The sequence below is a fragment of the Vombatus ursinus genome, unplaced genomic scaffold (genome assembly GCF_900497805.2).
Source record: "Vombatus ursinus unplaced genomic scaffold, bare-nosed wombat genome assembly UNPS02014773.1, whole genome shotgun sequence".
In the NCBI taxonomy this organism is placed as follows: domain Eukaryota; kingdom Metazoa; phylum Chordata; class Mammalia; order Diprotodontia; family Vombatidae; genus Vombatus; species Vombatus ursinus.
Genome location: NW_020954551.1, coordinates 40533397 through 40559792, shown reverse-complemented (window position 1 = coordinate 40559792; position 26396 = coordinate 40533397). Strand labels below are relative to the sequence as shown.

The following is a 26396-nucleotide window of genomic DNA, read 5'->3' as shown; positions in this document are numbered from 1 at the left end:
TCTATCTATCTATCTATCTATCTATCTATCTATCTATCTATCTATCTTTGTCAGTTACATATCCTATCCTTGGTTTCCTTCTTTGTGAAATGGGGAATTAATTGATCTCACCAGTCCCCTCCAGCTCTGATAATCTCCCATATTATAGAATCTTCTTATTTGCCCCCTGCCCCCCAGGCAGTATAAGCAGCAGAAGAAAACAGGTTACATATGAGGGCTGGCCTTATATGTTGGAATACATGATTTTATTTGTGTGATGCTATAGAAATACCTGTCTCACCGTCTGAAGGTCTACCATTAGAACTCATTTCCTTTGAATGTCAAAGGCTTTTAATCTCAAAGTCCTCTACAGCCTGCTGTGGTAGAAAGAGGACTAGACTAGGCTGTCCATAGTCAGGGTTTCAGTCCCCACTGTATCATGTAGAAGCTGTGAGATGTTGGATAATTCAGTCTTTAAGCTTCATTTTCCTTTTATGGAAAATAAGGGGATTGGTGTAAATAGTCCCTAAGGGTCCCCTTTTCAGACCTAATGTGCTATGGGACAGAACGGCTTTTATGGGAGGGTTCTGTAGTCAGAGTACTCCTTAAGGGATAGGCTTCTCTCTCTTTCTCTCTCTTTTTCCTTTTCTCTTTCTTCTTCTCTCTCTCTCTCTCTCTCATTCTCTGTCTCTGTGTCTATCTCTCTCTCTCTCTTCCCCCCATATATTTGCATTTGCATCCCCAGTGCCTAACACAGGGGCTGGTACACAGTTGGCACTCAACAGATGCCTATTAATTATTTATTTCATTGGGTCTTTGGGATTGAATGCTCCCAAGGACAGCAAAATTAGGGATAAGGGGCAAGAGAGGTGAACTTCTTTCCTACTCTATTCCTTGAGAGCTAAATTCTATATTGACTTTGGAGCCAAAGGTCCTGGGTTCAAATCCTTCCTCTGATACTCATGTGACCTCGGGCAAGTCACTTAAATATCTTGGCAGTTTCTTCATCTCTAAAGTGAAGGGGGTGGAATAGATGGCTTCCAAGGTCCCTTCTGGCTTTAAATCTGTGATTTCCCATTACCGTTATTTGTCAGTAGGGCATGCTGCCTCCCTACACATGTGATTTTAGGCAAGTCACCTTCTCTGAAATTCCCTTTCCCCGTCTGTAAAATGGGATAATACCTGTCCTGTCTCACAGGGTTGCCTCATCAAAACAAATGAGGTAATGGGTGTGAATGTGTTTTTAGGGCAGTACAAATAAGGTAGAGGTATGAACACCATCACTGGTATTGTTATTAGTGTTATTAGGTAAGCCAGTAGCAAAGCTGGGCACTGATCCCAGGACTGTTGGCTCCCTTTCCCTGAGCAGATGACATTTACCTCCTCACCCTCGATCCAGCAAATTCCCAGCCAGTGACAGAGTCAGGGAAGGTTGAAATGAAATGCAGGCCAATTCTGCCGCCCCAACCCATCTCCTTTCAGCAGAAGTCAGGAGGTAGAAAGGGGTGCTTTTGTGATGTCCTAGTTAGAGTTTCAATTAGGCCTTTGCTGACAGATGTGTTATCACTGTACCAGGTGGGTAGGAAAGTCATTGGAGGAATCACCAGGCCAGATCGTCAGGGATGTCCTACCCACCCCCATCCTCCTACTGGCTCCTGGAGAGCTGCTGAGTTAATTAAGGAAGAAAGCAAGCAGCTAGACCATGGCTGTGTGTAATTCATCGTCTGTGTGTGGACAGAGAACTAGCATTTGGTCCAAGAATGGAATAAATGGAGGGCTGGATTCTAGAAAATCAGAACTGGATAGAACCTTGAGGATCTTTGATTCCAGATCTACTGAGGAGTAAACTGAGGTTCAGAGAAGAGAACTCACTTGACCATGGCCACACTATCAGTTAGTGGCAAAGTCAGGACCAGGACCCAGGCACTGTTTCCTATTTCAGTTATCTCTTTGCAACACCTTGCTACCTCTCTCAAACTTAGAATTGTAGCATGTTATTACTGGATGGGACCCTAGGGATCCAGTCCAATGTCCTCTTTTTACAAATGGGGAAACTGAGGCCCAGAGAGGATGAGTACCTATCACATAGATAATACATATCAGAATGTAGACTCAAACTCAGGTCTTCAGACTACAAGTTTAGTATTCTTTCCATTACACCCACCTTTGTACACAGCACCTAGCACATAGTAGGTGCTTCATAAATGATCATAGGATCATAGATTTTGAGTCAGAAGGGACCTCAGAAGTGATCGACTCAATCCTCTCATTGTACAGGTGGGGGCCAAAGGGGTTAAAGTGAAGTGTCCACCATCACACAGCTATCAGGTTGAACCCAGTCCTTTTTCTGACTCCAAGGTCAGTATTCTCTAACCATTATCATGACTGTATACAAGATGGCAGGTGAAGTAGACTCGGGTAGATTTACCTTGAGCTCCCAAATGGTTAACATAACTTTCAGTTCTCAGCTGTTTCTACTTTATCCCTCACTTGCCCATTGTTTTTTATTATCATTAATTATTATTAGTAGTAGTAGTAATAGTAGAAGGAAGAGGAGGATGAGGAGGTAGTGGTAGTAGTAGTAATAGTAGTAGCAGAAGAAGGAGGAGGAGGAGGAGGGAATGGTGGTGGTGGTGGTGGTAGTAGTAGCAGTAGTAGTAGTAGTAGTAGTAGTACTAGTAGTAGTGTCATCACCACCACCACCACCACCACTACCACCACCACTGCTACTACCATCCCCTTTTCCTAGTTAGCCCTTTCCCAAGGTCAGATTCTTGGTCTTTGGAGATGCTCAAGCTCCCTATAGGACTTCCAAACGGAGAAGTTGGCCTGCTGAGATGTCCTGCCTTTTCTTCTTGAGAAGGGAGACAGGGAAACACTGCCCTCTCACCTGATCCTGGTAGCACATTCACCACGCCTTTGGGAATGCCAGCTTTCACTGTTAGCTCTGCAAATTTCAAAGCACTCAGTGGTGTCACCTGGTGATAAAGCAAGAGAATTGCACAGTCTCAGACCCACCGGCCCTCCCAGGCCTTTCTCTTTTATTTTATGCACTGGGTGACTTCCAGACGTCACACATAGAAAAATGAAGCTATCATTTTTGATATGATTAAATGGTTCCAGCTGAGCAACCAAGCTCACCCCTTTCTCCTTACCAGGATGCCCTCCTCCAGCATCTCCATCTCTCCAGAGCTGCAGGATGAAGGGATTGGACCAGATGACTACTAAGATCCTCTCAAGCTTTAAATGACTTTAAAAACCAACTAATCCTTCTTGTAGCAGGGGAGGAAATAGAGTAAGGAGGTGACTTGTTCAAGGTCACAAGGTAAGTGGCAGAGCCAGAATTCCAGCCTGGGCCTTTTGATTCCAAGTCCAGTGTTTTCTTCATGACTCCATTCTTTCTTTTCTCTTCTGGGAAGACTTGGCAATACTTAGTGCTATGCCCTGGATAGAGTAAATGCCTAATGCATATTCAATGTCATCAATCATTCAGTTAACAATCACTTATTATGCACCTATTGTGTGTTGGACACTATGCTGGATGTTGAGGATACAAAAGGCAAAAATGAAACAATTTTTGCCCTCTTGGACCTTGTATTCTATCAGGAGGGACAAAACATAAATGTGTAAATGTGCGCAGAATGTATTAAAATACATGGAAAGTAATTTTTTACTGGGGGGCGCCCTAACAAGTAGGGAGTGGAATCAGGAATGACTTGATATAGGAGATGCTGGTTGTGCGGAGGAAGCATTGAAGGAAGTTATGGATTCTAAGAGGCAGAGGTGAGGAGGGAATTGATTCCAGACATGGAGAACATTGTTGTTGTTTGTCCTTCATTCTCCAAGAGGACCATGAGATCAGGAAGGTGACTCTATGACTTGCAAGTGAATTGGATTTTAGTTAGGGAGGGCTGTGCAAAGTCACCAGCCTCACTCTCTCCTCTGGAACTACCTGAGTCCAGTGGTCAGATATAGACTGGAGAGGGCCTCCCATGGGGTACATACAGCCTGTGTAAAGGCACCAGAATAGAAGATTACTATTGTGTGTGAGGAACCGCAAGATAGCTAGTTTGATGGGAGCATATGAAGAAGAGTAATGTATGGTAAGGCTGGAAAGACAGGTTGAAACCAAATTATAAATGGCCTCATATTTATATAAAAGGCATTTTTATTTGATCTTAGGAATAACAGGTTACTGTTGATTCCTAGGATCAACTGATGACTCCAATGTACCGAGGTCACTTCTCACCTCAAAATTGTTCAGAGGCTCCCCATTGTCTATCAAACCGGAGTTCAATGATCATGGGAATTGATATGGTCAGACATTTCAACTTCTAAGCTGTTTGCAGGATGGATTAGAGAGATTTGAGGCAGAGAGACCAAGCAGGAGGCCATTGCAAAAGTCCAGAGGCGATGACGACCTTAACTATGATGGTGGCTAGGTGAGTAGAGAAGTTTGGATACGAGAGATATTGGAAAGGGAGAAACATCAAGATTTGGCAATTGATTGGACACGTGGGGTAAGAGAGAGTGAGGGGGCAAGGATGATGCTGGGAGTCTGGAAGATTGATGGTGCCTTTGTCAGAGAGAGGGAAGTCTGGGGAAAGGTAATGAGTTCTGCTTTGGACATGTAGAGTTTGAGATGACTCTGGGACATTCAGCTGGAAATGTCCAATAAGTAATTGGTGATGTGGGACTAGAGCCGGGTGTATAGCTCTAAGAGTCATATGAGTTAGTCACAGAGACTTTACTATTGCAACAGCTCCAACCCACACTGATTTCTCTCTGTCCTGATCTTCTGTAATATTCCATCAGCAATGGGGCAGCTAGGTGGTGCAGTGGATAGAGCACCGGCCCTGGATTCAGGAGGATCTGAGTTCAAATCCGGCCTCAGACACCTAACACTTACTAACTCTGTGACCCTGGGCAAGTCACTTAACCCCATTGCCAAGCCAAAAAAAAAATATTTCATCAGCAAAGTTGTAAAGTTGGTAAAAACCAGTTTCTGTGTCTTCTTACCTCCCCTTCAAATAACTCCTGTCTATTGGCACCCCCTTCCCCTCTCCTTACTCCTGCATTAATCTTGCGACCCACAGTCTTGGTCTCAGCTGATGAAAAGCAAATCCTCTTATTAAAGAGATGATCTTATGAAGAAAGAATAAAAAAGCATTTAAGTGTTTGCTGTATGTCCTTGGCATACCCACAGAAGGTAGGTAGTATTTGTATTACTCTTCCTATTTTACAGACGAGGAAAAGTGACTAGCCGATAGTCACAGTGTTAGCTAGTGGCTGGGTCAGAACTCGAACCCAAGTCTTGATTCCCAGTCTAGTGCTTTCCCATGACACTCTGACATTTCTATAAATAATAAAGCCATAATATTACCTGAGTACTAGACCCTCTACCTTGAGATAGGCTGAAATGTTTGGTAAAGGTGGAGATGGCTGGGTAGCTGCCCAGAAAAGAAACAGGACCCCTGGAGTTAGCCTGCTGGGAGAGATGGCTGGAGAGGAGAGTTCCCCCCCCCCCACCCAATTAGCAAACCCTGGGCTTGAAAATGAAAGTTCAAGGATAGGATCATTGTATAATGATGGGCCAAATGGATAGCTTACTCTGCAGAGTTCCACGGTAGAAGGATCTCCCACTAGGACTCAGATTTGAGAAACACACATTGTTATAATTATGCCTACCCTCTCCCCTTCTCCCCACCCTATCAGCGTCAACAAGCCTTGCACCTTGAGGTGACTCACCTGGGCTGGCTTGATGACCAGTGTGTTCCCAGCCGCCAGGCAGGCAGCAGTCTTCCAGGAGAGCATCATCAGGGGATAATTCCAGGGAATGACGATGCCACAGACCCTAAATACCAAGGTGAGCAGGAGTGAGTCCTGCCCAAGCAAGGTTCCTTCCCCCACCCCATACTGCCTCTTTCCATCTTCCCTGCCTCCTCTCTGTGATTCTAATATTCCAGCATGAGAAACCTGGCAAGAAGCCTAGACTCAGATCCAGGAGACCTGAGTTCTAGACCTGGCCCTGCTACTAAATCATCATGACTTTTCAGGGCCTCATTTTCCTCATCTACAAAATGGAGAGGTTCTACTGGTTGATATCGAAGGTTCCTTTCTTCTCTGCCAAGTCATTCTACCTCTTGCAGCCTCAGTTTTCTCATCTGTCAGATGGACTGTTTGGAGATGATGTTTGCAACAGTCATCTCAAACTCAACATGTCCAAAGAACTCATTACCTTTCCCCAGACTTCCTTATTCCTGACAAAGGCACCATCAATCTTCCAGACTCCCAGCATCATCCCTTTCCCACCTGATATACTATGATTCAGTTCTATAGGATGACCCTACAAATACTTGAAATTATCTATCATGCCCACATTAGCCTCAAAGCAACTCTTTTGAAATACTTGCATTGTAAGGTTTCTGCCACATAGTATGCACTTAACTTGTTAATTTATTTATATAATGCTTCCTAATTTATTTATGGAAGTCTTCAATTTCTTAACACAAAGGAATGAGTGTCTAGGGATGGATATGGTATGAGATAGGAAGGCCCCAAAGACAAGGCTGTTGTGCCTGGGTTGCCCAGACAGCTATTTCTAGTGTTGCTTGGTGCCAGTGGGGACTTTTTCTGGAAAGACTGTTTGCATTTGAGCCCTAGGTCTTTTTTAGAAGTCTGAGGGGAGTGGAGGGTGGGGATCAGCCTCTCCAAGTGAGTGCTCCAGTCAGATGGCCCCAGACGAAGCTACTAGCATCCCTCCCAGTGTGGGCTTAGTTTGATTATTCTGATTAGTTACATCTTTGGAGAGGTTTGAGAGGCTCATAGATATAGAGTTGGAAGGGACCTTGCAGTATGACCACCCTTCATTTAACAGACAAGGAAACCGAGGACCAGAGTGGTTAAGTGAAATGTTTAAGATCACACAGCTAGTAGGTAACAGAGCCAGTATTTAAAACCAGGTCCTATGACCCCAAATCCAGTACTCTATTCATAGCAACGATAATTTTCTGGTCCTTACTCTCCCTCTGCATTTCCCCCCCACCTCCCCAAGTTGCTAGTACCTCTTCCCACTAAAATTATCTTTTTTTCTCTTGCACAGATTTTGCATAAACTTATGTGTACATGTTATTTCCCCAATACAATGTAAGCTCCTTGAGGGCAGCAACTGTCTCACTTTTGTCTTTTTATCCCTAGTATCTAGCACAGTGCCTGGCATACAGTAGGTGCTTAATAAATATTTGTTAATTCATTAATTGCACCACATTGCCTCTCACAAAAGTAGGGTCACAGTTAGTCTTGAGGGAGGTCTCCCATTTGACCAGGTCCAATTTTCTGACAATTTTGCCACCAAACTCTTCTATGAAAGCATCCCAAAGTGATGGGACTCACCCAACTGGCTCTTTCTTGGTGAAGGTCAGGTTGCGGTTAGGCCTTGCTTGGTTAATGGGGATGGTGGTGCCCTGGAAACCAAACACAAGGATGTGTCAAGGTCTTTAATCCTCCTCTCCCTCCCCTGTACCCCAGGTAGGTGTATACTGCCCATTGGAGATCTTGGCAATTTGTCCTTGGCTTGGGAATAGGAAGTCAGGTGTCCCTTAAAGTAGAACAGAAAGTGTAAGGTAACACATCAAGTGGTGGAGCTATAGCCTCCAACTCCAAATCCAGGGTTCTTTCCATCGTATAAACCACACGGGTTTCCGTGACTCCTCCTTTATGATTATCTTACTTTTTCTTGCATCATAGCTATTTATGTAAGTGTCCTTCCTTTCATGAGACAACAAGCTCCCTGAAAGCAGGCCCTGCATCGTAGTCATCTTTCTATCTCTACTACTGAACTTTGTACTTAAGAACGTAGAGATTTAAAACGTAGCTTAAATTCCATGAGAACTTCTTTCTATCCTAGGTATCTGGGGGTTCTCCATTCTGAAGGGCACAGGCCACTGAAGTTCCGGAACAGGCAGAAGGAAACTTATGAGTCAAACTCCTGAGTCCCCTCAGGAGGCTGGTGCCCATTCCTCTTTCCCCATATCCTCAGAGAATCCTTTTTTGGGGGGACCTTGACCTGACCCTTGGGGACTCAGACTTTAAGAAAGGAGGTCAGGCTGATGATGCGTGGGCCTGACGGATCCCACCTGAATTTTGTCACACCAGCCTGCAAAATAGCGGAAGGTTTGGATGGACATGCCCACGTGCGTCTTCAAGGCCAGGGTGTAGACGGCGCCTGAGTCAACGGATTCAATGGTGGCCAGCTCTTCCTGGTGTTCCTCCATGAGATCAGCTAACCTGGACAGACCAGAGGGAAAGAAAAAGAATGGACACTGTCATCTTGCTCTCTACCCTCCCACCGCCATCTTGTTTTCCCCATCTCTCACTGCCCAGGTCTTATCCCACCTCCACCATGAAGCCTCCCCTAACTATTCAGGCCCACAATGATGTCTCCTTTCTCTGAAGCCCTACCACATGTAGAGTCTACACTACACATCTAAAGTCTTAGAGTTAAGGATGGAGGATCATAAATCTGGGAAGAACTTAGCAGGCATCTAGACCAACCTTTTCATTTTTATAGAGCAGAAAGTTAAATGACTTGCCCAGGGTCACATAGCTGGCTAGTGACAGGAATATGACTAGAACTCAGATCTCCTAACTCAGTCTGGTGTTCTTTCCCACTTAAGTACATCACTCAATTTCAAAGGTGAGGGACTATGGGTATGAAAGATTGCATACCACAGACCATCAGACATGGTTAATTTGGGAGAGTTAATTTTACTGAACTATCTCCTCTCCTTTTTATTTTCTGTTATAGGGGGGAAATGACCCCAGGAGTGATGTAGGGTGTTGGGGGTTACAGAGTAGGGTGGAGAAGATGGGAAGCAGGAGGACACATTTGGAAATGAGGGTGATGTAAAACCAAGGGACATTGACACAAATTAAAACAATGACAAGAAGTAGCCTCAAGTTAATGGAGTGGCTGGGACCGGAAGCTGGCTCTTCCAGTTCCTAGTTCAGTATTCTCACATTGTGTATTGTTTAAGATTCCATTTTACATTTTTTCTATGAAAAAAAAAAAAAGCTATTTTCTCTCCCTACTACCCTCACCCCACTGGAAAAAAATAAGAACAAAATCCCAGTTACAGACATGCATAGTCAAGCAAAACAATGATCACGTTGGCCATCTCTCTCTCTCTTTAGGGTATGCATACATATACGTGTATGTATGTATGTGTGTGTGTGTGTGTGTGTACATATATACACATATATGTATGTATATACAATACATATATAGGTATACAACACATATATAGTTTAATATGATGTTTTGTATGTATACATATACAGTGTGTGTATACACACAAATTCCTTGGGACTAACAATTCTTTATCAGGAGGTGGGTAGAATTCATCATCATTGGTCCCTTGAAGGCTGCCTTCAGTGACTACTGGGAGAACACTGCCCCCTGCTGGACCTGTTACTTAGCTTTCCGATGACACCCTTGGTAACTGCAAGAAATGAATTGTTTCAAAGCTCTCTGGAAATTTATTTGGATAATTAAGAAGCAATATGTAAACGTGTTAGCATAATTCCTTGTAAGCTGCTCGACAACAGGACTCACGCTATACACCTACCTGCTTGTTTGTCCCCCAGTGCATACCAGGGTCTCTTTCTCCCAGCAAAAAACTGGCTGATTTCACTGATTGATTCATGGTACCCGGTGGCACATCAGGGGGGACAGTGTCTAAGCCACACCAAAAGGCGGTCTGCCTTCTCCTCAAAACTTTCCAGAAAAGATGCCATCTTTCCTTAGTAATGTATTCCTTCCTGCCATGTCCCCTTTGTAGTTGGATTTTTTTTTTTACCTTTGCTGTCACTAATCGCATCCCTACTGTTTTCCTCTCTTAAGTGGAAAACGGTATTCACCAAAGGGCGTGAAGGAGTGAGTCCTTCTTCCATTTCTGGCAGGGCCTCAGATGTTGGTGTCATTCATACCCGGCCTCTCTCAGAACTCCATTGCCTTCTGCTCTTTCTCCTCATTTGCCACATTGCCACCCCTAGAAACCTCCACCCTGGAGCCTTCCTCTCCTCATTGATGCCCCCCTTTCAAGTTCCCCTATATAGGCTTCTCTCATTAGAATGTGGTACAGTGGATAAAGCACTGGCCCTGGAGTCAGGAGGACCCAAGTTCAAATCCGGCCTCAGACACATAATACTTTCCAGCTGTGTGACTCTGGGCAAGTCGCTTAACCCCAACTGACTCACTAAGGAAAAAAAAACAGAATGTAAGCTCCTTGAGGGTAGGAATTATTTTGCTTGCTTGAATTTGTATTCCCAATGCTTATTAGCACAGTGCCTGGCATGTGATGGGTTATGGATTATTGGCTTTCATTCTTGAAGAGGATCAGAATGACATCATTATGTCAGGATCAATGTACAGTATGTCTGACTGTGGCTGACCAATACAAGCTCAGAAGTACCATAGGTTGGGCACAAATAGTCCATATGAACATTTGGGATAGAGATGTCTTTTTAGCCCATAAAAGGCATTGGAGTGAGTCTACTGAGAATGCTTTGGAGTCTCTGAAAGTTTTCTCCCCTATCCCCTACCTTGAAGAGGCAGTCCCTTTGGAGAAAATGAGGGGAGGGCCACTTTGAGCCCTTATCAGCTACCACCTTCAGAGATTAATTGACAGCAAGACCCTCAAGGGAGTGAGGTACAGGAGGAGGGGAGAGAAGAAGGGGCAAGAATAAAAGGAGACAGAAAAGGAAAGATGGGAAGAGTGCCAAAGTCTAATAGCGTGCCACTTCACAGGTCCAGCCCCGCTTCTAAATGTATACCAGCCTTCCATTTGACACTAACGTAAGCCTTAGAGATCATCTTACTCAGGTTGGAGAAAGAACAGAATGGAAGGCTCCTTGCAGAGATGAGAGCTGGAAGGTATTCCAGAGCTCATAGGGATTAGAGGATTTAGAATTGGAGGGGACTCTGGGGAACATCTAATCCAAGACTCACTTTTTATAGCCTGGGGAATTGAGACCCAGAGAGGGGAACTGATTGGCCCAAAGGCACACAGGAAATTTGTGGTGGTACCAGGACTAGAATCCAGGTTGCTTGACTCCCAGTCTGATGCTCTTTCTAATACAACACACTTTTCAGGGGCATCAAGAAGGTCTTTTGGCCCCGCACCCCTCCCCCAATCCCTCCTTCATTCATTGCCTGTGTCTGAAATTCTATTCTTGAAGTATTATCCCCTTAGCTTGATCCTTGTTAAAATGCCAATCCCCATTGGAAGGGTCATATTCTGAGCTTTTCTGCACACTTCAGTGTGAACTAGGACCTGAGAGAAGATTTGCCAGTGGGTCTGGAAGAGAGAGTTTGGGGGCATTAAGCAGCCGGAGGGGAAGGAGAATCAGGAAGGAACTCAAAGCCAACATCATCTTTCCCCCCAAATCTGCTCCTTCTGACTTCACCAGTTCTGTCTCTGGTTCCATCATGCACTCAGTCTCCTGTGCTTGAAACCCCAGAGTTATCTTTGAATTTGAGAGGGGATGGAGGGGTCACCAAATCCTATGGATTCCATTTTTCAAAACATATTTCATTCCCATCTCCTCTCTATTCCTGCTGTACCAGCTCAGTACCAGTCCTCATTAGCACCTGCCTGAACCATTGTAATAGTTGCCTGGCAGATTTTTCCACATTCATTTTTTCCACTTCTCCAATATATCTTTTATAAGGCTCATCAGCTATAATGTCTGGACATGGTATTCTTCTACTCCAAATCTTCAATGCCTCCCTGTGCTTCCCCAGCAAAGTTTGAGCTGCTTTTCTGGGTATTCAAGGCCTCCTGTAATAGCGTTACCCTGTCCTTTGAACCTTTATCTCATATTACTGTCCTTCCCATAGCCTAAATTCCAGGAAAGTCAGATGACTTTTCTCCAATGTTCACAGGGCTCTCCAGTCTTCAGGCCTTTGCTCAAGCTGCTTCCCATAAGGACACTTTCGCTTTTGCTTTTGTATCCCTTGTGCCCGGCACATGGCACTTAGTGAGCACTTAATAAATGCTTATTGAGCTGAATGGAATTATTTAAATTGAATAACTCTCACAGTAGCTAGCACAATACTTGAATAACAAGAGCAGCAGATGTAGGTTTGTTGAGTGACTGGGTTAAATACATGGGAAACTGGGGGTGTGGAAGTCACACCTCTATATTTCATAGTCACAAGCATATGGCAGCCTTATTTTCTACTAAGCCCAGTTTTCTGTTGGCCACACAAGGTCCCATTTAATGCATTGTTTTATTTTCTATGTTCTGAAATTCCATGTTCTGTGGTTTCAAGGCCCTTTCAGCCCTAAATATTCTATGGCCCATTCTAGCTCTGACATTCTGGGTTCTAAGTCTATGTTCTGAGAGTCTATGTTCTAAGGGCCCTCCCAGCTCTGACAATCTATGTTCTAAGGGCCCTTCCCAGCTCTGATGGTTTATATTCTAAGAGACCTTCCAGTTCTGACATTCTGTGCTCTAAGTCTGTGTTCTAAGATCCCTCCCAGTTCTGATAGTCTACGTTCAAGGGCCCTGCTAGCTTTCATACGCAATGACTCTGAGATTCTGTGATTGGTTGACAGAAGTCAGTTGTCATTCATCCTATTTTCTCTTGTTTGTTATTTCTTCTCTGCGTATGTGAGCTATACTGCTAAGTCCCCTGGTTTTCTAGGAATTGTGGCTTCCTTCTTGTTGAAGACAAGTAGGCCTGGGAAGGAAAGCTCTGGGCCCCCATCTCCAGTGCTTGGGTCTGAAGCCCCCACACTCCCAGAGATGAGGAAAGCTGCCCTGCTTACTTGTAGAGAAGTCGTCCCCTATCTCTGGCGTTTATCTTCCCCCACACTCCATTCTCAAAGGCATCTTTTGCTGCTGCCACGGCCTGGTCAACATCAGAGATCTGGGCGAGTGATACTTTGCAGATGGCCTGTGAGGAGCAAAGCCAGGTACAAGATTTCCTGAGAGGTCCAAGGCTCAGGACTTCTGTCACTAGGGCCTTTGGGGGGGCACTTGGACCAGAAGTGGTCTGACTGGTTGGCCTGTTTCTAGCTGAGGTAAAACAATCAGGAAGAACTGGGAAGACTTGGGCTCTGGCTCAGTGACCTATTGGCCCTATGACCTTGGGCAAGTCTCTTGGGATCTTGGGAACATTTTTCCAATTCTTTTATTGATGTTTTAAACTCTGTTTCCTCACTTCTGAGAAGATGCAAACCACTTTGGGAGCATTCTTTTCTTTTCCCAGCTTGGTAGCACAGTGAATAGAAGATGGGGCCTGAAATCAGGAAGACCTGAATTCAAATCCAGCCTTAGACAATTAACAGTTGTGTGACCCTAGGTAAGTCACTTATACTCCATCTGCCTCATTTTTTCCCACTGTAAAGTGGGGATAATAATAGCACCTACATCATAGGGTTGTTGTGAGGATCAAAGGAGATCCTTACTTTTTTAAAGTGCTTAGTGCACTGTCTGGTACATAGTAGGCTCTTAGTAAATGTTCCCTTTTCCTCCCCCCCAAGACCTTAGACAAGTTACTTAATCTCTCTGGGTCTCAGTTTCCTCACTTGTATAATGAAAGGGCTGGACCTCTAGGGTCCCTTCCATCTCAGCCTCTGATTCTATAGTCCTTTATTCCAGAGCAGCAGATGGGAGATGAAGTATACTCATGAGAGTCGGGGCAGGTGGTAGAAAGTAAGGTAAGGATTACAGTTCCTTCTTCTTCTCTTACCCCTTCCAGATTCCCACCCGAGGAGGTCCTTCCTCTTAACCTTTGGGGCACCAGATAATTACTTCCTCACACTGCAGTAGCATTTTACTGCTTCCAAAGAATTTTTTCATTTTTTATCTCATTTGAATCCCCCAGTCATTACTCTATAAACTGGGAAATTTTACAAATGGGGAAACTGAGAGAGACTGAGTAACTTACTCAAGGTCTCAGAGCAATAAGGGATGAGATACAGATCAGCACTGAATGGCAAGAGGAGAGAGAAGGTTTGGCAGGCCTGCCAGGACTCACAGTCCCATCTGTTGGGTTGATAGTTTCGTAGGTCTTAGCTCCTTCAGCATCCACAAACTTCCCGTTGATGAAGAGCTGGTGAGGCATTCGAATGGTCAGGTTGTTGATGGACTTCTCCACCTGAGAAAGACACAGACTAATTGACCCTTGTCCCTCTAAAACCCACCAGGAGATTTGGGCTTCAAGTCTCTCATTCACCCTCTGGAACAAAGGGGATTGTTGTAGTGGCACCTAAGGAGTAGGGAGAATTGTTGAAAGTTGGTCCATTATTCTCAGTTTTCCCTGCTAACTATGCTGTGGTTCCAGGGTTACATTTGGGGGCTGGCGTAACCATCATCTGCAAAAATCCCTAGAATGCATTATGAACTCCCCATAGGGTCCCAACTCCATAACTTTGTGCCAACCTGAAGATTCACTGTACCATATAGAGCGTTATCAATCACTTTGGTGTTGTGTAGCAAGGACTTCCTTACAATATGGAAAATGGAAGTTAGGAGAAAGAAGCTTCATGGAAGAAAAAGAAAGTGTCACCTGCTCTTAGCTTTCTTGTCTCCCTCTTCAAGGGCAGAAACAGAAAAGAATTAGTGACATAGATCTCTATGTACACAGCATGAACTTCCATGACTCCATGACAATCACTATCCAATCAAAAGAAAATGCATCGGTAAGAGCCTTCTCAAATTTTCACATGGAACAAAGCTGGGAGGGAAAGCCAACATGTCGCATGACAGATTCAGGATCTAAGAGGCTTTTGACAGAATGGAATACTGGACTGAATCTAACATAAAAGAAATGTAATAGCGATAAATGTAAAGTCATACATTTGGGTTCCAAAAATCAACTACCTAAGTACAAGATGGGGGAAGAGTGGTTAGCAGTTCATTTAGAAAAAGATCTGGAGGTCTCGGTGGACTGTGAACTCAACCCAAGTCAACAATATGATATAGAAACAAAAAAAAATTAGGCTTCAGGTAAGGAAAGAAGTTGTTAATGATAAGAGCTTTTCAAAAGTGGAATGGGCTGCCTTTGGAAGTAGTGGTTTCCTTGATGGAAACCTTCATGCAAAAACTGAATAGGTAACTTTTTAAAGTTTTTTTTTTTTTTTTAGGAAATTGGGTTTAAGTGACTTGCCCAGGCTGAGGGCATGGATAGCTAACTTGACAAACATGTTATAGAAGGGATTCTTATTCACATGTGGGGTGGATGAGATGATGTCTGAAGTACCTGCCACCTCTGAGATTCTAGGAATCTCTCAAGCAATTTTTCATTCTTCAATGATACAGGAAAATTTCCCCACAATGTGGTATAGTGTGGGATAGGGGGTGGGGGAGAAGTGGCTGAATTTGGATTTAGACGAGCTGTGTTTGAATCCCACTTTGACATTTACTGCCTGCGTGATATTGTTCAAGTCACTGGACCCCAGTTTCCTCATTGGTAAAATAAGGGGGTTGGGTTAGATGACCTTTAAGGTCCCTTTAAGCTCAGATATGTACAATCCTAGGTGTAGAATATAGCCTCTAGATGTGCTATTGATTGGGAATTGGATGTCAGAACTTCAAGGGCTCTTAGCAACCTACACATTTACTGCCTGCCTAGAATACAAACTTTTAGACAGAGTGCCTTGGAATTAATTTTTAAATGAGCTTGTATCAGAGAAAAATTACAAATTTTAAAACAATATATAAATAGAAAAAAATTTTCATGTAAAGGTTTCAAGTTACTTAGCAGAAAAAAAATGTGAATAAAACAGAGCAGCCTATATTTTCCACCTTTTTATAGTAAACTTTTTTGCATAGTACCCTGGCTCAAAATTCTTTCATTTCTCAGACTGTGGACCACACTGTGTGAGGATTTTCTTCCTATATCATTCAATTAAGTACAGGTGGGACATATAAGGTGCAACTAGGTGGTACAGTGGATAGAGCATGAGGTTTGGGATCAGGACGACCTGAGTTCAAATCTGACCTCAGAAAGTGTATGCGACCCTGGGCAACTCACTTAACCCTGTTTGCCTCATAGACAAGGAAATGGAAAACCACTCCAGTATCTGCCAAGAAAACCCCAAATGGAGTCATGAAGAGTTGGACACAGCTGAGATGACTGAACAGGGCATGTAAGGTTGCCCTGAACATATTCCTACTCTTATGTTCCCACAGTATCCCTACTGGATATGGAGAATAGGGCCATGGAAGAAAGGAATCTTAAATGCAGTTTTTAGAATTCTCCAGGGACGTTGATCCCAGCTGCCATTTTGGATTCCAAAGCAAGTGAGTGTCACCACCATATAGGGTTTATTTAGAAGGTACCAAATACTTTTGGGAAGGGGATGTGATTCACCACCTACATAGTCTATAACTTGTTCTTCTTCTCCATCTTCCCCTCTCAGTTTCCTAATCAGCATCTGGATGAAATCCCCAAAGGTAGTTGCCATGTACACATCTTCATTCTCTAATTGTAGGCCATCGCATTGCAATTTCACTTCTTCGACAAGCCTAGAGAAAAGAAGTTTGAGAACACATGACACATGTTCTGCATATCCCTGCATCTGCAGAGGCCAAGACTAAATGCTAAAGACCAGCAAGGTGGCAATGACCACCAGCCCCCATCATTGTTCTTACTGTTATCACCAGCCCCAACACTGATACCATCATCTTCCATCATGTTGGACTGAGGTCCCACAGTGGGTATGGGGCTATGCTATGCTTGAGTAATAATTACTAAGATAATAACTCATCAATAATAATAGCCCACTTAAAAGTTTTCAAAACATTTTAAAACATCTCATTTCTCATCTATCTCTTCTGTCTTTAAGGACTTTATGCTCTAGGAGGAAGAAGGCACAGATAAATGTAACTATCAATCACCATGCAGACAATGAAGAGAAGATGCATAAACAGTGAATGCAAGTTAACAACAAAAACAAGTGTTACTTGCTGCAATGAGTTTTTTTGGGCAAAAGGAGATCTGGGTTAATCAAGGAAAGCTTTCTGAAGGAGGATTTAGGCTAGGATTTAAAAGGAATTGGAGGACATAGTTTAGGAGGGATCCTGATAAACTTAAGTATGTACCACAAGTAGGTGATCAAGATGATGCCAGGAGGCTGTGTCATGTGAAGGACAGTTGAGGACTGCTTAGCTTGGAGAAAAGAAGACAAGACCTTGGTCTTTGAGTATCTGAAGGATTGCTGGGGAGAGGAGACATTTTGTATAAATCCAATGTTCCTTTAAGCTAAAAAATGTACAATGCTAGGTGCAGAACGTAGCATCTGGCTGTGCTATTGATGGGCAGTTGGATGTCAAAGCTTAGAATAGAACTCGGACCAATTTGAGGAGGGAGGGAGTTATTGCAGGGGAAAGAGTTCAGTTCAAAGGAAGCAGTACTCTTTTTAAAGATGAGCACTATCCCACAGTAGAATGGGCTACCGAAGGGGTAGCTAGGTGGTACAATGTTTAGAATATGGGAACTGGAGTTAGGAAGACCTGAGTTTGAATCTGGCTTCAGACACTTATCAGCCCTGTGACCCTGGGCAAGTCATTTAACCTCTGTCTGCCTCAGTTTCCTCATGTGTAATATGAGGCTAATAATAGTATCTACCTCACAGGGTTGTTGTGAAGGACAAATGAGGTAATATTTGTTAAGGGCTTTGCAAACCTTAAGGTGTTGTATGAATGCCAGCTATTATCATCATCATCATCATTACTATTATGATGTTCTTATTGTTATTATTATCTCTCCATTATTGGAAGTGTTCAGATAGATACTAGATAACCACCTGTCAGGGAAGATATAAAACAGAGATTCCTAATACTTTCTATGTCATACCCACCCCTTTGACAGTCTGAAAGAAACAATCTCATTTGTTCGTCACAGCCACCTGTGAAGTGGATTCTATTATTATCCTCATTTTACAGATGAGAAAACTGAGTCAGACAGAGGTTAAATGACTTGTCCAGAGTAACACAGCTAATAAGTATCTGAAGCCAGATTCAAACTCAGGTATTCCTGACCCCAAGTCTCATATTCTAAACACTGTACCACCTAGTCACTTTGTTTTCCTTCAGAATAATGTTTTTAAATGCATAAAATATATAGAATTACAAAGGGAACCAATTATATTGAAATAGTTTCAAAAAAATAGGTTCCAGATTAAGAACACTTGCCATAGAGAGGATTCTTGAATAGGGTGGAAGGAAACTCATTCTGTAAAATCCCTTCAAACTCTGAGATTCTATGTACTATTGGCTCTACAGAAGGAGGCAGAAAGCTAGCAACTCCAACCTCCTCATTTTACTGACTCCAAATTCAGTGCTCCATCTTCTACACCTTTCTGCCTCTTATGGGGAATGGTTTGCTGGGCTAGATCAAAGTAAACCAGAACCAGGGAGCCATGCTGACCAGTGAGATTGAGACAGGGCAGTCGAACTGTGAAAGTCACTCTACAATAATTTGTCTTGGAGTTCCAAGGGAGACCACAAGGAGGCAGTCTCAACGGCTGAGTTCATTGGATTAGGAATTCAAGATGGCCTGTGGCTGGAGAAGGGATGGGAAATGAGGCTCCCCATAGGAAAGACATCATCATGGTCCTGGCACTGTAGCCTGGGGAAGGATTTTTGGCGAGAGGGGGAGGCAGCTGAGAGAGAGTATGCTTGGTAAGTTTATGGGTATTTTTACAACCCATACAATAACACCATAAACTGTTGTCAGAGGGAGAAGGAAGGGAAGAAATTGCTTTTAATCTCCATTTTAATTTGTTTTGGTCTGGACTGGTGGTTTCATTAATATAGGAAACTCCCTGCAAAGAAACTCCTTCCCGTGAGGTGGTCTTGTAATTTTTGGTTTTGGAGAGTTGCCTGGGACCCCAGGAAGTCAAGACACTTGACCATAGTAAGCACACAGTCATGCTGTGAAGGTCATAAAATCCATGTGTAGTAATTTATCCCAGAGTACTCAGAGAGCTGTTAGAAGGCATCTCAAGGCTGAGTTGGGTGGCTCTATCTACTTTATCATCCTGCCTTTCCTCCACTTCAGATTTTTAAAAATGTGTCTTCACAGAATGTGAGAATACCACAGTCTGAAGAGGCCATAGAGATGAGTTAGCACTCATAACTGACATTTATATATAGTGTTTTAAAGTTTTATTTTGAGCATTTTGCATACATTATCTAATTTGAGTCTCATAGGAATATTAAGGGGGTAAGTACTATAGCTGTTATTATACCTATTTAATAGATGAAGAAACTGAGGCTGAAAAAGCTTGCCTATGGTCATACAGCTAGTAAATGAGTGACATGGCATTTGAACCTAGATCTTTCTAACTCCAAGTGCACTACTTTATGCTGGCAGATGAGGAAAAGAAGAGACTTGGACAAGGAAAGTGAATTACTCAGTATCACACAGGCAGGTGGTGGAAAGGTAAAGACTAGAACTTGTCTCTCAGTGTCCTCTACAAAAGAAGGAGATTGGACAAAATGACCTCTAAGATCCCTTCCAGCTCTCCTATCTTCTAAGTGACTTAATATCTACTTTTTAAATGTGACTTTTTTTGGTAAAGACTTTTTTTTTAATGACTTGATTATAGCATGTATCAGAGAGATATGATTTGTTACTTAATGTCAATTATAGCCACAGTATCATTGAGTTAATAGTTTCTTTGCTGTGGGTATCCACTTTCAATTAAAAAAAAATAGCCCTGAGGAAGAGTGAGACAGTGGAAAGTGTACTGCATTTGGAGTCAGAGGCCCTGGGTTCAAATCCCAGAGCTGTCATTTCCTTATCTGTATGACCCTGGGCAAATTGCTTACTCTTTCTGGGCCTCAATGCCCTCATCTGTAAAATGAGGGACCTAGGTAACTTCTAAGGTTGCTTTCTGTTCTAAATCTATGATCCTATAACTGTTGGGCATGGTTATTTAACAATAAACCAAGCCAGACTTCTCAAGACATAGAGTCTTTGGTGGAACATTAGGACATGTAGCATGAGAACCTGTAGTGGAGAACAGGCCGGAGGGTTATCTCCTATTGGATACCCTGATGAAAACATTTGTGACCACAAGCATCTTTCCATGGAAAAATGTGATTATGTCAGGTGAGAGAATGGATTATTAAGAGAAATGTGTAGTTGACCCTAGGAACTATTTGAAGGAACAAAGAGTAACAGTGTAATGTAATGGAAAGAACTTTGGTCTGGCAGTCAGGGGTCATGGTTTGAGTGGTCACTCTGCTGTTAACTTGCTATGTGACCTTGGGCCAGTCCCATCCTTTCTCTTGGGATTCATTTATAAAAATGAAAGAGTCAGACTCCATGATCACTATGGTCCCTTCCTGCTCAAAATCAGAAATTCTGTATTCTCAGATGCTGTTTTGGTCTAACTTTCTGTGGTTCTATAAAATGGTAGGACTTGGCAAGGGCTTCTGAAATCCACAAAAAAATTGGTCTATTGAGGTTCAATAGAAAAAAAATACTGGATATGGAATCAGGGGTCCTGAGTTCAAATTCTGTTCTGTGTGTGAGACTTTGGGCAAGTTGCTTTTCCCTTTTTGGCCTCGGTTTTTCCCTTTGAAAAGTGAAAGGGTTGGACTAGATGTCCTCAAGGTCATGGCTAGTGCTAAATCTATGCTTCTATGATCCCACCACCCTCTCACTCCAATTTACATGGGAAGATGCCTCTAACTGGCCTCCCTGTTCTGAACAGTTGGAGGACTGAAGAGTCTCTGGATCTCATTATGGAAGAAGGGCTGGCTAAGAAGTGAGACGTTATTCCAACCCCCATCCCAAAGGGTTCCAAAACAAACTTCCCAAAGTCTTGGCCCATTTTCTCACCTCACAACATCCACAGATGCTGCACCCGATTTGAAGAAATCAGTGGAACTTTCCACCTCAGCAACATTGGGCAAAATCCTCTGCCAAGCATCCTGAAAGGTAAGGTCACACAAGAATAGTCTAACTCGACAGGTTACAGGGAAGTCTGGGTGTTCAGCTGCTCATGCATCAGTACGTATGTGGGCTTTGGTGCACAGGGAAAAGCAAAGAGATTGGTTGGATTGGAACTGAGAAATGGAGTTGGGAAATGGAAAGAAATGAAGACAAGCCTGCTCACATGGCTGCCTCCCCTTCAATCTGTGGTACAAAGACCTGCCTCAGCAGCTCGGTTAGTCTTGGTCTACTGTGTTCTGGCTCCTGGGTCTCCAATCTTATTCCCCTTCCTGCCCCAACTGCTTCCTTTGCTATAGCTGGGTCAGGCTCTTCACTGTCCTTACCCACCCTGAGGACATGAAAGGGAAATTCCTACTTCTATACCTTTATCAGCTTCCTGGGCTCTCAGTCCTCACCTTTATCACTGTGCTATGCTGTTCATCCTATCTAAGCTTTCTATCTATCCCCTGCAGGGTTTGGAGTTAGGGCTACTTGAAGCCATAATGATAAGCCCTAGAGTAAGCCTGGGCATCCATCCCAAGAGACAATAATAGAAAAAAGGGGTGGGGTTGAAGGGAATAATTAAAGGCATTTGGTTTCTTCTTGCTGAGTCATTTCAGTTGTGCCTGACATTTCGTGACCCAATTCAGGGTTTTCTTGGGGAAGAGTGTTTTGCCATTTCCTTCTCTAGCTCATTTTACAGATGAGGAAACTGAGGCAAACAGGGTTAACTGACTTGCCCAGGGTCACATAGCTAAGAGGTGTCTGAGGCCAGATTTGAACTCAGGAAGATGCGTCCTCCTGACTTCAGGCCTGGCACTCTACCCACTGTGCCAGCTTTCTTTTTAACTCCCACTACAATCACCCTTACTCAGGACCTCTTCTCCTCTCTTCTAGATTATTGCAATAGTTTAACTGATCTTCCTACCTCCAGTCTAGACCTCCAATTCTGCACTGCCCCCACATAATCTTCCAAGTATATCACTGCAATCATGTCATTCTTCTACTTAAAATGTTTAGTAATTTCCTCCTGTCCACTTAATACAGACTGGACTCCTCCTCCTAGCATTCAAGGGCCTCCACAGTCTGGTTCCAGCCTTATCTTTTAATATTTCCCTATCTTCTTTTTTACCATTCAAATAAAACTTCTTCATCTCTCATTCTCATCTTGCCTTTTGCTCTATGCCTTTTCTCGTGCTGTCTCCCATGTTTGGAACAGATTACTCCCTTATTTCCCACTCCACTGCATCTGTGGGAGTCCCTTCTTTTCTTTGAGGCTCAACGCAGACACTACCTCCTTTATGGAACCTTCCTTGACCACTCCCATCATCACCCTTAGCTGAAAGTGACTTTATATTTCCCATACCATTTAACTTGGATCTTTGAACTATCTCATCCTCCTTTCTATCCTAGCTTTCGCTTATTTGTTATCCATCACAATGCCAACTTCCCATGATTTCTCATTATCTACTCCTAATCTATTAGGTGCTTTTGGACTGTGAGCTTCTTGCGGGCAAGCACTGTGCTAATTTTCACCATGGTATTTCCAGCACCTAGCACGGTGCATTGCACCTACTAGGTTCTTAATAACTATTTACTGAATTTAATTGAAATGGGGCCCCATTGTCCAGGAGTAACAAGGCAAAGAGAAACATTCAAATATATGCAAATTCTCTTCTCACCCTAATGGCCTCTGCAGTGACCAGCTCCTCTTCAGTCAGTTCCAGGGTGGTGCTATCTGCTGATTTGAAGAAGTGAGATGCTGGGATCATTTTGCCATCTTCGAGCTGTATGTTTTTCACCACCAGCTGCAAAGGGCACAATTCTGGCATTTACTCTTCTTCTATTTTAATTTGAATCACCTGGGCCTTAATTACCACTCCTCATCTGATATAAATATCTCCTGGTATGTACACCAGGCACTCCCTCCTCTCCTCTCCTCCTCATCTCACATCATTTTGTCATCTTCTTGCACTATTTCCTACTTCATTCTAGTTAATCAACCAACCAATCAATACACATTTGTTCAGCATCGACCTAGGTGCCAAGGACTGATGAAGATGTCGTCCTCCTTATCCGTGCCAGCCCCTCTATATGCACTCTTGATCCCCTCCCCTTCCATCTTCTCCAGTAAATTATCCCCATTATCATCTCCACCATCTTTCTTTGCTTCAATCTTTCTCTATTTACTGACTCTTTTCCTGTTATCTATAAACATGCCCATGTCTCCCCCTATCCTTAAAACATCTTCACTTGATTATACCATCCCTGCCAGCTATCATTTTCTCTCCTTCCTCCTCTTCATAGATAAACTGGGGAATGCTGCCTACCCTAGGTGACTCTACTCTCATTTTCTGATAAACCCTCTATAATCTGGTTTCGACCTCGTCATTCAACTGAAACCCTCCAAACTCTCTCCAAAGTTACCCGTGAAGCTCTTAATTTCCAAATCCAATGGCTTCATCTAAAGCTTCATCTTTCTTGACTTGTCTGCTGTATTTGGCACTATGGATCACCTTCTCTTCCTAGACATTCTCCCCTTTCTAGGTTTTCATGACATATCTCTCCCCTGGTTCTTAGCCCATCTGTCTGAGGGATCTCTTTCAGTCTCCTTTACTGGTTCTTCACGGCAGGCCCATTAACCGCAATTCCTCCCCCACCCCCCAAGCCTCTGGGGAGCCTTGTTCCAGGACCTCTTGTCTTTTTGATCTGTACTATCTCTTCAGCTTCTATTGGTTTGTAATACCATCTTGGGCAGTGTCCTGAAGAATAACCCTGTGCTGCATGCTACATAAATGGAGGGATTTGTGATTTCTTATCAGCTAAGAATGCTCAGTGTAACACTGAGTAACTTTTCTAAGGGACTTAACCTTAGTTGATAATAGAAACTTTGAGAGAGAACGTCTTAGGAGGCAGTTGAGAGAGAGAGATGAGGTGTCAACGGTATACTGGAGACCTCGGCACCATGGATGTGTTTGGGAAGCTAGCCTCATCATATCTATATCTATTTTGTGAGTTCAATTATCATCTCTATGCATATGACACTAGGTCTATTTGATACTAGTCTCCAGCCTCTCTAGTCTCTAGTCTCTACTAGTCTCTCTTCCAAGCTACTACCACTGTCTTTTGGACATGTCAAACTCAAAGTAGCCCAAAAGAGAACTAACCTATCCTCTCCCACCCCAAACTTTCCCTTCTCAACTTCCCTATTACCATCAAGGGCATTACCATCCTGTGAGCTGCCCCTGCTTGCAACTTTGGAGTCTTTTTTCACCCTTCATTCTCCTTTACCCCACATATCCAATCAGTTCCCAATGTTGTCATTTCTACTTTCTTACATCTCTGATTTCTATCATCTCTTCACTCACACCTCTATCCCCCTAGTTAAAGCCTTCATCCCTCTTGCCTAGGCTATTGCAGTAGTCTTCTAATTGGTGTCCTTTACTTAGCAGGTGTTGGGGCTGGGATTTAAACACAGGCCTTCTGGAAGGCTCTAGGTTCTCTTCCCACTACCCTGATTTTTCTCTCCTTCCCCTTGATTCCTGATCTATGTAGCAAGAGACTGGACACATTGCAGATACCCAATAGAGAACTGTGGGAGCCCTTGAGCAAATTCTTTAGCATATATTTATGGAAAGCAAATCCTGGACCAAAAACCATTGAGTAATGCTACCCACCATTTTGCCATCATTTCCAAAGAGGACAAGTCCCGCTTTGGTGACAATGCCTGGTCGACTTGCTCCTGGGATATCCAGCGTGTCTCCCTCTGGTACAAGACCATTGTCATTAAAGGTTGATCCAAAAAATGTCAGCGTCTAGGGGAGAGAATGGAATCAAGGCATGAAGAGTGAGATCTGTTATTCAAAGTTCTGAAACATTCAGAAACAGCTGCCACAGGGCTTACGCAAAATGTCAGCCAGATGTGGCCCTGTGATGTGGGAAGAGCCCTACCCTTGCCGTTCAAGTCCTAGCTCTGCCATTGACTCCTGTGCAACTTTGGGTACAGTGGTTACTTAACCCCTGGGACTCAGTTTCTTCATAGTAAAAAAGAGATGATTAAAAAAATGATAATAACTCTCACGTGTGGAGTGTTTTACGTCTTACAAAGCACTTGTCTCATGATAATCTATGAATCAGGAAACATAATTGTTATTATGTAAGTAGGATATAAATTCCTTGAAGCTAGGGACTGTGTCACTTTTATGTTCAAACCTCCAGGGATAGTAGTTGCTTAACAGCTACTTATTGATTATTATCTCCATTTTACAGATGAGAAGACTGAAGTTCAGGGAGTCAAAGTGAATTGACGAGGGTCACACAATGGTCCAATTCTGGAGCTGAGATTTGAACCAAGGCGACCTGAAGCTCTTTCCTGTGTACCACAAAGCCTAGCTTATGAGAGTTTAATGAGACTGAATTCCTATTGCATCCCACTTGTTAGACTGGCACCTGGCATTAACCCACACTGGGCCCACTTTGTGATGAAAGGACTGTAACAATCATCCCCGGCTGGCTTCTAAGCTGGGCTTGACTTGGATCGGCCATTCCAAATGGCTTCCTTTTCCATCAGGATCTGTCCTGTGCCGTTGGAGTCCTAGACCTGTTTCTCTGGGTTATCTTGCCCTGTCTCCCTCAATGCCTCCTTCTTGCTTTTAAAAAAAATTATCTGGACCTTACAACTTCCATTAGATTTACTCTTGTCTCGCTGACTCCTGACCCTTGCTCTCTACTCCTGTGTGGGGCCCATCTCCTTTCTCAACTCATTGTTATCCATGCCTGGTGTGACACCTAGATTAAAAAGGGGATGAGAAAACAAGGTCAGGACAAAGGACAGGTCCCGCACCCCTTAACATACCTACCTGCCCATTAGCCTCTGTCCAGGCTCCAGGAACCTTGTCATTTCCTCGAATCCAGTTGTGGATGGCTTCCGCTGGCTGGTCCCAGTTGATCTGTAGAGACCATGGTAGTGACAATTCACATTTGGATGAATTTGAAAGATTGCAAAACACTCCTCCAAACACTGCCATGACACAGGCAGCCTAAGAATTATGATCTCCATTTTTGATAATGAGGAAACAGAGGCTCAGAGAAGTAAAACTACTTGTCCGTAGACACACGACTCATTAAGTATCAGGGTCAGATGTGAAGCCAGGTCTCTGACCCCTTAATCCAGTGTTTTCCCCTCTATTTGACACTGTCTTCTTTAGCATCTTGGGTACTTGGCTAATCTTTGACCACCCCCAAGGGCTCCTGAGCAAAACCAAAGGTCACTGTCCCAAGGAATCAGAGGATTATAGATTTGGAGCTCAAAAGGACCTTAGAAGCCACTGAGTCCAACTCTCTCATTTTATAGATGAGGAAACTGAGGCACAGAAAAGTTTAAGTCTGTGGCCCATTTCTTTTGAGGCTCAACTTCTGACTCTCTGAACTTTCTTTACCATAACCTTAAGAGTGTACC

General features: G+C 43.4%; 1 protein-coding gene across 2 annotated transcripts in view; it reads right to left on the bottom strand.

Annotated features, from left to right (window-relative positions):
• ALDH1L1 (aldehyde dehydrogenase 1 family member L1) overlaps window positions 1–26396 on the bottom strand; it is a 75468-nt gene that overhangs the window by 23044 nt on the left and 26028 nt on the right. For both annotated transcript variants that reach the window (XM_027863815.1, XM_027863816.1), the window contains 11 exons: window positions 25798–25887; window positions 24616–24753; window positions 22621–22746; window positions 20846–20937; window positions 16371–16518; window positions 14027–14146; window positions 12813–12940; window positions 8115–8265; window positions 7372–7442; window positions 5728–5833; window positions 2870–2957 (listed from right to left, as the gene is read on the bottom strand). In XM_027863815.1, coding sequence (XP_027719616.1) covers window positions 2870–2957; window positions 5728–5833; window positions 7372–7442; window positions 8115–8265; window positions 12813–12940; window positions 14027–14146; window positions 16371–16518; window positions 20846–20937; window positions 22621–22746; window positions 24616–24753; window positions 25798–25887 — 1258 coding nt within the window. The remainder of the gene's footprint in view (window positions 1–2869; window positions 2958–5727; window positions 5834–7371; window positions 7443–8114; window positions 8266–12812; window positions 12941–14026; window positions 14147–16370; window positions 16519–20845; window positions 20938–22620; window positions 22747–24615; window positions 24754–25797; window positions 25888–26396) is intronic.